The sequence below is a fragment of the Haliotis asinina genome, chromosome 3 (assembly GCF_037392515.1).
Source record: "Haliotis asinina isolate JCU_RB_2024 chromosome 3, JCU_Hal_asi_v2, whole genome shotgun sequence".
Taxonomy (NCBI): Eukaryota; Metazoa; Mollusca; class Gastropoda; order Lepetellida; family Haliotidae; genus Haliotis; species Haliotis asinina.
Window position 1 is genome coordinate 7,115,819 of NC_090282.1, and position 12,348 is coordinate 7,128,166.

General features: G+C 41.7%; 1 protein-coding gene across 1 annotated transcript; it reads left to right on the forward strand.

Moving 5' to 3' along the window:
- The first annotated feature begins 3,416 nt into the window (after positions 1 to 3,416).
- LOC137279178 (uncharacterized) lies at positions 3,417 to 12,128 on the forward strand. The gene is made up of 6 exons (XM_067811666.1): positions 3,417 to 5,351; positions 5,796 to 5,916; positions 6,389 to 6,558; positions 6,858 to 7,072; positions 7,389 to 8,400; positions 10,975 to 12,128. The coding sequence occupies exons 2-6, from the start codon at positions 5,854 to 5,856 to the stop codon at positions 11,087 to 11,089; spliced, it is 1,575 nt and encodes a 524-aa protein (XP_067667767.1). The 5' UTR covers positions 3,417 to 5,351; positions 5,796 to 5,853; the 3' UTR covers positions 11,090 to 12,128.
- The last annotated feature ends 220 nt before the right edge of the window (positions 12,129 to 12,348 follow it).

Sequence of the window (12,348 nt, forward strand, 5' to 3'; positions counted from 1 at the left end):
TGGTCTTATAGATGGCGTCTTGTGGTCTTATACATGCCGTCATGTGGTCTTATACATGGCATCTTGTGGCCTTATACATGGCATCTTGTGGTCTTATACATGACGCCTTGTGGTCTTATTGATGGCGTCGTGTGGTCTTATACATGACATCTTGTGGTCTTATACATGGCATCTTGTGGTATTACACGTGATGGTCTTTCAGATGCCAACCCGCGTTCTGACAGACGTCCTATTGTGGTCTTACACATGCCATCTTGTGGTGCCTGACTCTGACGGTGCGGGATCGAATCCCGGTTGGGACTCAAACCCCCCAAAAGTACTAGAATTTGTACTTTACTAAGAAGGTGAAATCCCAAATATGACATGTTGCATCTTCTCATCACCTTATGAAAGAAATGGTACATATTTTGATTTGATTTGTCCTACATATCCACAGTTTAGAAAACTTCTATTGTGTTAGATCAAGTGTTTATAAGTTTATGTTACTGTTTAGATATTCCAATAAATCTGTCTTGAGAAACTTTGCTAAATACATTAAACTTTCTAATGAAGTGAGTACCCAAACACAATACATTGTCCAGACTCCATAAACTGACGGCAAATATAGCCTATGTCGTTTACTGACCTGTACACCGTGCGTTTGGGGGGACGAGGAACGCACAGGTTTTAGTTCTTCATTCTTCTAACGTTTTCATCTGTGTGACTTACTTACGTTCTCACTTACTTCAAAACAAACAGTAAAACACCTTTTCAGCATATAATTACACGTATCTCCATGGATAGAAGAGAGAGAAACGACGCAAAACACATGTCAGATTAATGGATTCAATGGTTCTATGTGTGAACGTCATATCAATGGTGGGTGTACCCCACGAAGAAGGGGAACAACCGAAACGGGGATGTACGTGTCCACAACAGGTCAAAGATTATCAGTATCACCAGGGTTGGGTCACAGAGTCGCTCACTTTCTATCCCTGTCCCACCATCCCTGGTCGCCATACACTCTCCCTCAGTACCCGGGGTCACAAGACCAACGATCAGATTCCGACCAAGGGTGTCGAAGGATCTTCTACTGGAACAACCTCGCAAAGCGGAGCCGAATGAGCCACTTCATTCATGGTTTTATTTGAAGGACTGGAAACCCACTGAGTCATCCCTTAAGTGATTTTCTTCGCTTCTGTGTGATCCTTGGTGACTGATCTGGATGAGAATGGACAACTGGCTTTGTATCATTGTGTGTTGGCTGTCTACGGTGAGTTGTACGCTAGGACTATAAAAGGCCTACATTACTTCACCTTAATCTTCACCTTAATTTTCACCTTAATCTTCACCTTAATCACCCGATCACATACGTGTGTATTGTGCCAGTGCGACATTGTTGTCTAGATATGGATAAGACTCGTACTCTTGTTTGGATTCTGTTCTACTCACTCAAAGGTTTACTTGTTATCTCCAACGTTACCATGGTTGCAGGTTCACCACTGGCAAAAAACTGTCAAAATAACACACGTTTCTATGTCACAAAGTGCTTGAAGCTGAATTGGTAATCTTTTATAGACTTCTATTAACACCTCTGTTACTAAAACAATACAGTTGCTATTTGCATTACAGCACACTTGTGTGACCGCTTTGTAGGATACCATCGTAAACATATGTACCTGCATACAATTTAGACTGTTATGTATTAGGAACGGATATCACCATTTCTATTTTTCAATTTTTTTGGTGATATTTCCATACCCGCAAGATAAAGATATCACGTCAAGTCCGCAAGTGGATGCTTTGGAGACATTTTGACATTAGACCTTCTGATGTGCATGATGCGTTCAGTTTTCTTAGACTCAAACACAGAGATGTAAATATGATATTCATATAAAGCAATTTCCAAATGGGACGGGTTGTTGAAAAAATGTCAATTATCGTATTAATATCTAGTTTTCATAATCAAAACAGAGGCAGTGTAGCCCCTACGCCTGTTTACAATATACCGTATACTTCTGCACAGTGAAGACTTATACATTGTATTTGCTAAATGTTTAAAAAAGGTCATTCCGGAGGTTTAAAGTGCGCCTACATGAATATACATTTCACACCGTGTATGTGCAATCCATTTTCTTTTGGTGCATTATGTTCATATACTGAACAGCAAAAGAAGCGCATTTTGAGCAAAAGAATCTCGTAAACGTAGCGTTAATGTTATGGATCGTTCATGCTACCGTTACGTTATTGTCGCTACGTTATTGTCGTTACGTTATTGAGACGATGCCCTGTCATTATACGTTCATACGAAAGATTCGCACAAAAACAGCACGTGCATCGACGGCACTGGCTGGAAAGGCTGCATTTCACTCTGAAGTATCCTTTATAAAGGTTTGTGTGAAAAAAATAGTTCAGTATTGACGCTGGGAGGTGTACAACCCACACAAACGATGCCAAGACGAAGTGCAGAGCGAATTGGAATGTCCACTCGAAAGTTTCACTGAAGTAGCTCTGCAAACGCTGTAGATAGACAAATGGGCTGTCATCCTTCCACCATTACGCAACTTGCTCAAAGTCATCAGCAAACTGATTTGGCTGCTGATCGTCTTCGTCTTCGGACTTCCGGCTGCTGGATAACCACTTCCCTCAAGCAGTCTTTCAGACTCTAGTGAAGTCATTCAGGCGACTTTGCACGGCGTACGAGGGGATGTCAATAAGTTTTGAGCCTTGCATAGAAAAACACAAAATATTGGTATGAACCATATTTATTTTTCAACATAGTCCCCTTGTGAGTCAAGACACTTGTTCCATCTTTTCTGCTAGTCGCTGATGCCATCTCTGTAGAAGGCGCCATTTTGGTCCTCAAACCAAGCCTCAGTAGCAGCAATAAGCTCATTATCATCCTGAAATCTACGACCACGCAAGTGTTTCTTGAGATTTGGGAACAGATGGTAATCACTTGGTGCCAGGTCTGGAGAGTAGGGGGGATGCGGCAAGATTTCGCACCCGCATTCCTGGACAGCAGCGGCTGCAACGCGAGAGGTGTGTACTGGAGCATTGTCTTGATGTAGAAGAATACCACGTCTGATCTTGCCCCGGCGCTTGTCCTTGATTGACTGTCGCACTTGCCTCAACAAGTTAGCGTAATATTCCCCATTCATTGTTCTTCCTTTTGGTAAGTAATCTATGTGGATGACGCCTTTGCTACCCCAGAAGACTGTCGCCATTACCTTCTGCACTGATCTGGAGGCTTTGAACTTTTTGGTCCTGGGAGAAGTGACATGTTTCCATTCCATGGATTCTTTTTTGCTCTCAGGATCATAGTGGTGGATCCAGGTTTCATCACAGGTTACTAGCCTAAATTGAAAATCTTCTGGATTCTTGTTGTATCTGGTTAGCATGGAGTTGTTTATGATGACCCTTGTTTGCTTCATTTCATCTGTAAGCATTCTTGGCACCCATCTTACGCACACCTTAGACATGACGAGATGCTCATGAAGAATTGTCTCGATGGATCTGGTCTCCTCTAACTCGTGGAGGGTGATTCGACGATTTTCCAGCACAAGTCTATGCACTCTGTCAATGTTTTCCTGACTAGTGCCTGTTGTTGGGCGACCTGAACGGGGGTCATCTTCAAGGCTCTCTCTACCATGCTTAAATTCATTGACCCATCGTTTGATGGTAGCAGATGAAGGGGAAGACTTCCCATAAACTGCTGAAAGCCTTTCTTCAATGCTCTTCGTCGAGTTTCCTTCAAGAACTAAAAACGTAATTACTGCTCTATACTCAATTTTATTCATTTTCACTGCCGTGAGGGGGGTCTCTGTCTGTCAATGTGAGCTGTTCAATAACTTCTGAGAGTAGGATACCAAAACTTATATATCACATCAGCTACACCCCAAGGTTTAATGTCGTACCATAGGCTGTGACACCTGAGTATGAAAAATGATCAAGGCTCAAAACTTATTGACATCCCCTCGTGTGTGCACTAAACAGACTCACTTTACGCATTTAGGGGTATCTCCATTTGACCCACAGTCAGCAATTTGAATTTATTGCAATTCAATGTAAACAGCAAATTTCAGGTGTTAAATGGATTGTGTTTTCTATAGAATAAATGATTAGACATAACTCTGGTTGTCTTTTATTTAAACAACTTGACAAAAAGGCAGATTTGCTCCTCAAGCTCTCATATTACCGTGCTAGTCCATTTTGAACAAAGGGAATATGCCTTGCGTTGTTTTAATTGATCCCTCATTTGCTGGATGACTAGTGGGAGTAGTAATAATGGGAGTAGGACTAATGGGACATGACCTCTATAATGAAGTGATGTCGGTTGGTACTTTGTCTTTTTAAATAGTAATAATAATAATGAACCGTAAAACATCGTATGCATAAGTTTGTACTATGAAAGTGTTTAACTCTAAATTACATTGTTGTAGCATCTAAGGCTTGTCCCTTTGATCTCAGAGAGCTGAGACTTCGGGTTGACGATATGCCCCATGCCTATGTGTGTTGAATGTCTCCACATATCAATGTAGACTGTTAAAGGTGGTCGGCAGTGACGCATACCCCGGCTGCCGCTGTTGTCCCGGTAACAGTAGGGCAGGAGTATAATAACGTCTGCAGTGATAACAGGCAAAACATAAAATATACCTTATTTACGTTTCCCCTAGATGACCATGTATTTAGAAGGCAAATGAGATACTCTGCAGCGAATCTGTATTTTTAATCACTGTCCACCTCCCTGGATATCATCAGGTTCTTACTATGCTGATTTATTAACAGGATTTTGTCATATTTTGAAAATTCGAGTTGTAGAGAGTGAACAGGCCATTCCTGCAGTTACGTAAGGCTTCGTGTTATCAAGAAAAGGGATTAATTGATCGACAAAGGATTGAGTGATCGTTTAAAACTATACACATGTATACAGTTGTTCTAATCATCTAATCAAACTACATCCGTATAGTTTTACTTGATGTGTTGCAGACACATTTGAGCACATATTGTGACACATAGCGTTGAATCATATGCTATAGACCGAAGGTCACTCCAGTCCGAATAAATATTGTTTGAATTCTTCCCTTTCACTGATATCTCACAAAAAGAACGATTTTTAATACCATGCCTTAATCATTCTTTCTTAATGGCACTGTTGTATTTATGTATTTATTCAGCATGAAGTAAGACCATTTGTCTTAGGTACCACTGATATCTTCCAACGGCAAGTTCTATGTTGGTTTCCTGGGTTACAAGAACAACGGTAATCTGGGATATGATGGTCAGTGCTGTGACGGAGAGACGGACGCTACTGGACACTGCTTGGACACATGCGATCTAATCTTCCAAGTGTCCGTCTATGGACTGGACAGGTAAGCTTTTATGTTGGAAGTCCAGTTCCGGTCAACATCCTAGATTATAAATATCCAGATAAACATTCTATTTACATGTCCAGATAAACATTCCAGTTAAATGTCCAGATAAACATTGTCGTGTAGGGGTCAAGATAAATGTTCAGATAAACATTGCCGTTGGACGTCAAGGTAAATGTCCGGATAAACATTGCCGTTGGACGTCAAGGTAAATGTTCAGACAAACATTGCCGCTGGACGTCAAGGTAAATGTTCAGGTAAACACTCTAGTTAATGCAACAGTCTTGTCGAAAGAAAAGTCAGAATAATTTGCGAAATAGAATCAGTCTCTCCTTCTAACCCATGGCTATACATCCAACAAACTGACTGGCACCTAGGATCAGTGTGGCGTTGTGTCAGTGACTGGGCACCAGCCAGTAATCTGTGTCTACCGTGTCTCTACAGAGGAAACATAACCAACAAGCGGCCGTCTAGGCTCCCCATCAACGACACCAACTCATTCATGTTCTCTGACGAATACAAACACGCCATCAACCCCATCTCGTTTGAGTTCAAGAAGTGGCCAGTACGTATATTTAATCTTCCTTTCCCATTCTGATGCATGGCACTTTGGGAATTTAAGTCGGGAGTGGGAAAGTAGTGATTTTCAAGTCAGGCAACAAGAACTTATTCGTCTTTTCCACGTCGCGACTATTTCATACTTTAGATTTCGATAGCAGTGCGTGAATCCTACTTCTTACATGCCGAGTTATTACTGGAATATTGCTAAATCTTTCTACAACCATGCCTAGTCCTTCACTCACTCATGGTGATGGTTTGTACGCATATTTACTTTGTGACCTTTGTCCAGCAACTGGAATTTATCTTTGCTTCATTGCTGGGTTCATTTATAGAAATATAAGTATTAACAACAAATAAATAAATCAGGAATATACGTCACCACCACTGTGTCTATTCTCAGAAAGCCCTGCTTAGAATACAGGGTTTTCGTGGGGTGTTTTCATCACTTATATCTGGGTGACGTATGCTGTCTCTAGGGAGTGGTTCAGGTCGTGGTGCAGGTGTTTGACCAAGACACGGACGTTGTCAGTAGCAACAGGACGCTGGAAGCCGTGGACGAGATGCACTACAATGTCACCCTACATGAATCCTCTGACCACTTCCTGTACCAGAACATCTCAGGGTTGAGGGCAGTGTCGCCATCAATGTAAGTAACTGATATAGTACAGTTGCCAGGGGATAAATCATTGGTATTTGCTGATCAGGGATGTGCTCCTTTATCACTGGTTTATCCCACATGCTCGTGGGATATAAACATTTGTACTGTGTGATGTCTTCCCTGACTAATCTTACCCGCCATGACGTATGAGAAATGCTGAAAGACCAAATTTCACGCAATGACAGAACTGTGAAATTTTTTCAACAAAAGTATTTCTTCGCCTTCATCCTTGAATCCTCATGACAAATATTTATGAATTTATTAAAGCAATTCAGCTTCCCCTCCAGAATCATGGTGTTGTTCCGCTACAACTGTGACACCACCTACTACGGGGAAGACTGCCTCACAGACTGCCTGATGAACCCAACAAACCCCCTGTGTCCCCGCACCACCAGATCGTCAGTGGCTACAACATCGCCCACGGAACCCATCACCGACTGCTCAGGCTCCACAGATGTCGTCACAGACACCTACACACTAGCTACACCCCCAGCCCCAACAGGTAATCCGCAATCTCCATTGTTACAGTGGTATTTCGTCTAAGGCTTTCAGTACTATAACATAGACAACATCCACTTATAGTCTTTTGTCATCACCATCTCTCATAGTTCGGTGTTTTCCATATAGTATTATTTGGTAAATGTTATCATAAACTCTTTTTAATTCTACTATGAACTATTTTGTCATAAACTATATATAATTCTACCATAAACAAATGTCTCTAAGTGAATCCTGTAATATTGTTTCATCTATAGAACAACCAGCGACGTCTAAAACCAGATCACCATCAATATTATTGAGTATTTCTACACAACTAGGGTCAAGTGGCACCCCATCACAAGGCACAAGCACCCCGTCAACTGACACAAGCTCTATGTCACAAAGTACAAGCGCCCCGTCAACTGACACGAGCTCTACTTCACAAGACGCAAGCACCCCGTCAACTGACACAAGCATCCAGTCACAAGGCACAAGCACATCGTCAACTGACACAAGCACCCCGTCAACTGATTCAAGCACATCGTCAACCGACACACGCATCCCACCAGACGCAAACACCCCGTCAACTGGGACAAGCACCCCGTCACCAGACACAGACTTTACGTCTCCAGGCACAAACACCAGATCGACCGGCACAGACGCCCCATCACCTGGCAAGAGCACCCCGTCAGTCGGCCGAAGCAGTTCATTAACATCTCCAGATACAAGGACGTCATTATCAACTCGAGACGCAGACACTTCAACTCCCGCCACGACAACCAACATAAACATCCTCTCAACCCACACAAACGCCTCACCATCAAAAACTAGCACCCTGTCACCCGGCAGCAGCACCTCGTCACTAGAAACAAGCACCCTGCCAGGCGACACGATCACACCAAGTAAACATCGGGCAACAAGTACCTCAACAATTAATTCAAACACTCATAAACCAGGTGCCCTGTCAAATACACCTCCCACCTGGAGTGTGACCTCAACTGGCGAGGGACATTCTTCTGTAAGCAGCATTACTGACAACAAGAATACCTCTAGCAATCATCCATCATCCCAAACACCGTCAATGACGCTATCTACCTCCACAGCAACCCCATCTACTTCATCCCCCATTCCAACAGCATCATCGGAACTAACAAAAGCACACACCCAGACCTCTGTATCTCCCAATCATTCTTCAACAAGGAATTCTTCAGCAATCACTACGAAGGATCCAAAGGATTTTGCTTTAAAGAGCGGCAGCGACAGTACATGGGAGATCGTCCTTGGCTGTGTTCTTGGTGGTGTGGCGCTTACTGCCATCGTCGTGTTCCTTGCATATCACAACAGGCAAAAGTGAGTACGCCTTCTAACATATAGATCTTTAGAAATGTATAAACATCAGATCGTAATTTTACCCATCTATGAAGGGTTCGGGTTGAGTTGTCTCCAGAAGTCTGATGTGGCGCCTATTGTTGGTCAGGGTTTGGGACTAGCATGATTACCTTTAACAACAAATACACAAAAGCACCGCCTTAGTTGAGTGAGGTTTTAAAGTTTATTAGCATTATATACTGCCAATGGTCCCTTTTTTTGCTGTTGTAATTGTGAACCTGGCTCATTTAACGTGTCCACATAATTATCGTGGTGTTATCCACAAACATTAATCTGACATTTAGATGAAACACAGGCTTATCATTCACGATGACAAAATATTGCGGCTTTAGTTGGGCCTATTTGTAGGTACCAGCGTCAGCTACGTTCTTGGGCAAAACTTTCCCAGTTCTCCTCCACATCGTGTTTGGCAAACAATGTGACAGATAGGTCGCGACCGTGAAATTAATATCCATTCAAAAGCTATTAATAGTGTAGACCCATTTTGTGTGGAGTCGTGTTTGTGCTGGATGTTGTAAGTGAGGGCGGTGAATGTAAATGAGATTAAGATGGCCGATAAGTCCGGATCTCGGGATGGTTTGCTCGGAGAGGCGATGTCTGCTTCCCAAGGAAGGAAGCCAGTTGCACTTGTCTTCATGTATACAGGCCACCATCACTGATGCGGCCACACAGGACTGGAGTGAAAACAGGTCAGAATGGGTGGGTTTCCGTTTGACGTAGAATTGCGTAACATGATTGCAAAACCACAAATGGACTTCACAGACTGTGTCAACGTTAGTACTCAACCAGGGTCTTAGGACGTGACGATAAACACAGTTTGGAAGTCGTTTGTATACTTATGGCAGTAGATGGATTCCTCTGTTTATGTTTGGGTCAGATAAAGTACTTTCTTGTGGACAGGAAACATACTTGACTTACACCATTTCGGAATTATCCAATTTTTTTTATTGAGTAGGCGTATTAACACCGCAGCGTTATAAATATCAAAGATTAATGGATTGCCTTCTTCCAGGAAGGTTGTGTCTCGATCAGATAATTAATACTGATACACTCTTAAGGCTCCAAAGGTGTTTCGAAAGAATGAATATGTTTTTTATCAAAAGAAATATATTTTCTAGTGTCGTGTACACAATTGTATATGGTAAATATTGAAATAATTATCTGATACCCATTTTCCAGTTCGAGTATGTTTTGGCGTGACATAGTTTTTGGGGTTCTCATACACATACCATCTGCTCTAGAGCCGAGGTTATCAAGTATTAAGTTTCTGGTTGCCTGTTTACTCAGAACGCTGTTCCGTCAACTTTCACATCCTAAATGTCAGAGGTTTCTTTACTGATACTGCTGTGTACACGACACTAAGTATCCCCCCCCCCCCCCCCACCACCATCCTACAATAACATAACGGGGTGTCAAGACAGAGGGATCCAATTAGTCCCTAACAGACAAAACAGTTGACAGCAATACATAAACATATCCTTATGACAGAGTCGAAACAATGGACACGTTTTCTTCCGATCACACAGGTGTTTAGGGCGTTTTTTTTATATTTTGATATACGACAGGGTCAATATGATTTATATAAGAACAGACATAGGGCACAAGGCGAGTAAGCTGTACCTATCATGTCCGCGCCAGATGTTGCAGTGTCTTCTTTGAGACACTGTGGGATTTAGTGGTTGATGTGATGAACAACGAGGAGTGTTATTTGTATATAAACATCTATTACTTTTCGAATGACGTGTCGATGTAGCTAGTAATACTGTCATCACTTGCCTGATCATATTAATGTTAAAGAAGTTGTATATCCATTATCTACACAGAGGTACACCTACATTGGTCACGTATACCTTACACACAACCCTAAATCCTTCACTGAGATGGAATCGGTTAACTATACAGTAACCATATTTTGCACATATATTTTCGGTTAGAGCTACGAGAAGGAGATGACCGCTCAGTACAGAACAAGCATAGATCATATTGTCAGTTTAACCGCTCGTATATAAGGATGAAATCTAAAATCAAGATTGATTAGCCCAAGTATATTGTACCATTCCGACCATACCATTAGCATGAACTGAGGAATGATAGTGTCGATACCCGCCAGGACCTAACAATTCAGTGATCAACATCACGAGCTTTCGATATATGCAGTTAAGCGTCAGTCAGCGACCCTGACAACCAAAGCAAGTTACTTGCTTCTTTCGACATGCACAAATTGCTCTTGATCAACTCTAACCCGGATCTTCACGGGCTAATCTACATGCCTGTAAAAGACAATGCATCAAAGGGTCTAAGATCTGTATTTTTTCTTTGACTAACTGCAGATAATTGTTAGCATTATGACGCAATGACGTCAACGTTCAAGGTCATGAGTCAAACACTTCCCTATGTACCAACTTTACCTTAAGGTGCCATTTCTTATATCACCAAATATTCCCAACAGCATAAAGGGCTCATTTAAGGTACTAAAGCATCGAATAACGGCCACACACGTTAGAAGGTGTATTATTTGTTGCTGTCTGTTTTCAGAACTTTGCTGAAACGCCAGGAGATCTACAACGTCAGCCCTGAAGTGATAAGTATCGTGGAGGAGAACGGTGCAACAGAGAGAAGTGATGTTCCCATCACCACATCCCCACTGTAGTCCACCCCGTGAAACACTCCAGGCACTGACGTAACATGTGTAGTTATCATTCAGACACAATCCTCTGCTAATAATTGAATACTGCATCTGGTGGTAACGTTTAAACACTCCATCTAATGTTAACATTTAAACACTGCATCTGTTGTAAATATTCAAACACTGCATCTGGTGGTAACGTTTAAACACTTCATTTAATGTTAATGTTTAAACACTGCATCTGTTGTAAATATTCAAACACTGCATCAGTTGTTAACATTCATATACTACACACTGCATCCCTGGTTATCATTCAGCCATGTGTTTCATGCTTGTTGTTAACACAATAATGATGATAAGTTCAGACACGCAGATTCAATGGTCGTTCTACAGTTCTGAATACCTTCACAAATCTGTTTAGACCTGCTGCTCACATCTTGTTTACAATAAGGCAGTGCTAGTTATATCTGTTTACACAATACCAGTCAAATATTCTGTTTACAGGAGGACCATATTAGTCTCATGTTTTGAAACAATTCAGAAACGTAGGTTGTGTTGTTTGCGTTGAGCCAGTACTTAAGATATCACATCGGAAATTTACATTAAGACAGCAGTGGTTACAGCTTCTGTTCACACTAAGACAATACTGGTTACAGCTTCTTTTTACACTAAGACAATACTGGTTACAGCTTCTGTTTACACTAAGACAATACTGGTTACAACTTCTGTTTACACTAAGACAATACTGGTTACAGCATCTGTTTCTTCTGCTTACATTAAGGCAATACTGGTTACATCTGCTGTTTACACAAAGACAATGCTGGTTACAGCTACTGTTTACATTAAGACAATACATGTTACAGCTGCACTTTATGTCTATACGTGTATATTCTAACATATGCATTCATTACTCTGTTCCATGTGTGCACCTGTACAGGACAAGATTGTTGCCGCTGAATGACTTGCGTCAGTAGGTAGTTGCAGGACGCGCCTTCAGTAATCATGTATACTTTCATACGGTAATTGTTTGTAATCTGCTCAATAAACCTTCACCAAAACACCATCCGAGGCCAGTCTTTTTGGACGTTATTATGTTAACAGAAATTAATTACAAGAGTTATTTTTCAATTCCTCCGATCAGAAATACGTATACATCAATGAAGATGGTACTGACACTACAAGTCGATTGTCTAAGTCGTGATAAGTAACACCTGCCGGTAATGAACTCTGAACATATCCATGCCTACAGCGGATGGGATTCCGAACTTGTTTTTCCGATATCA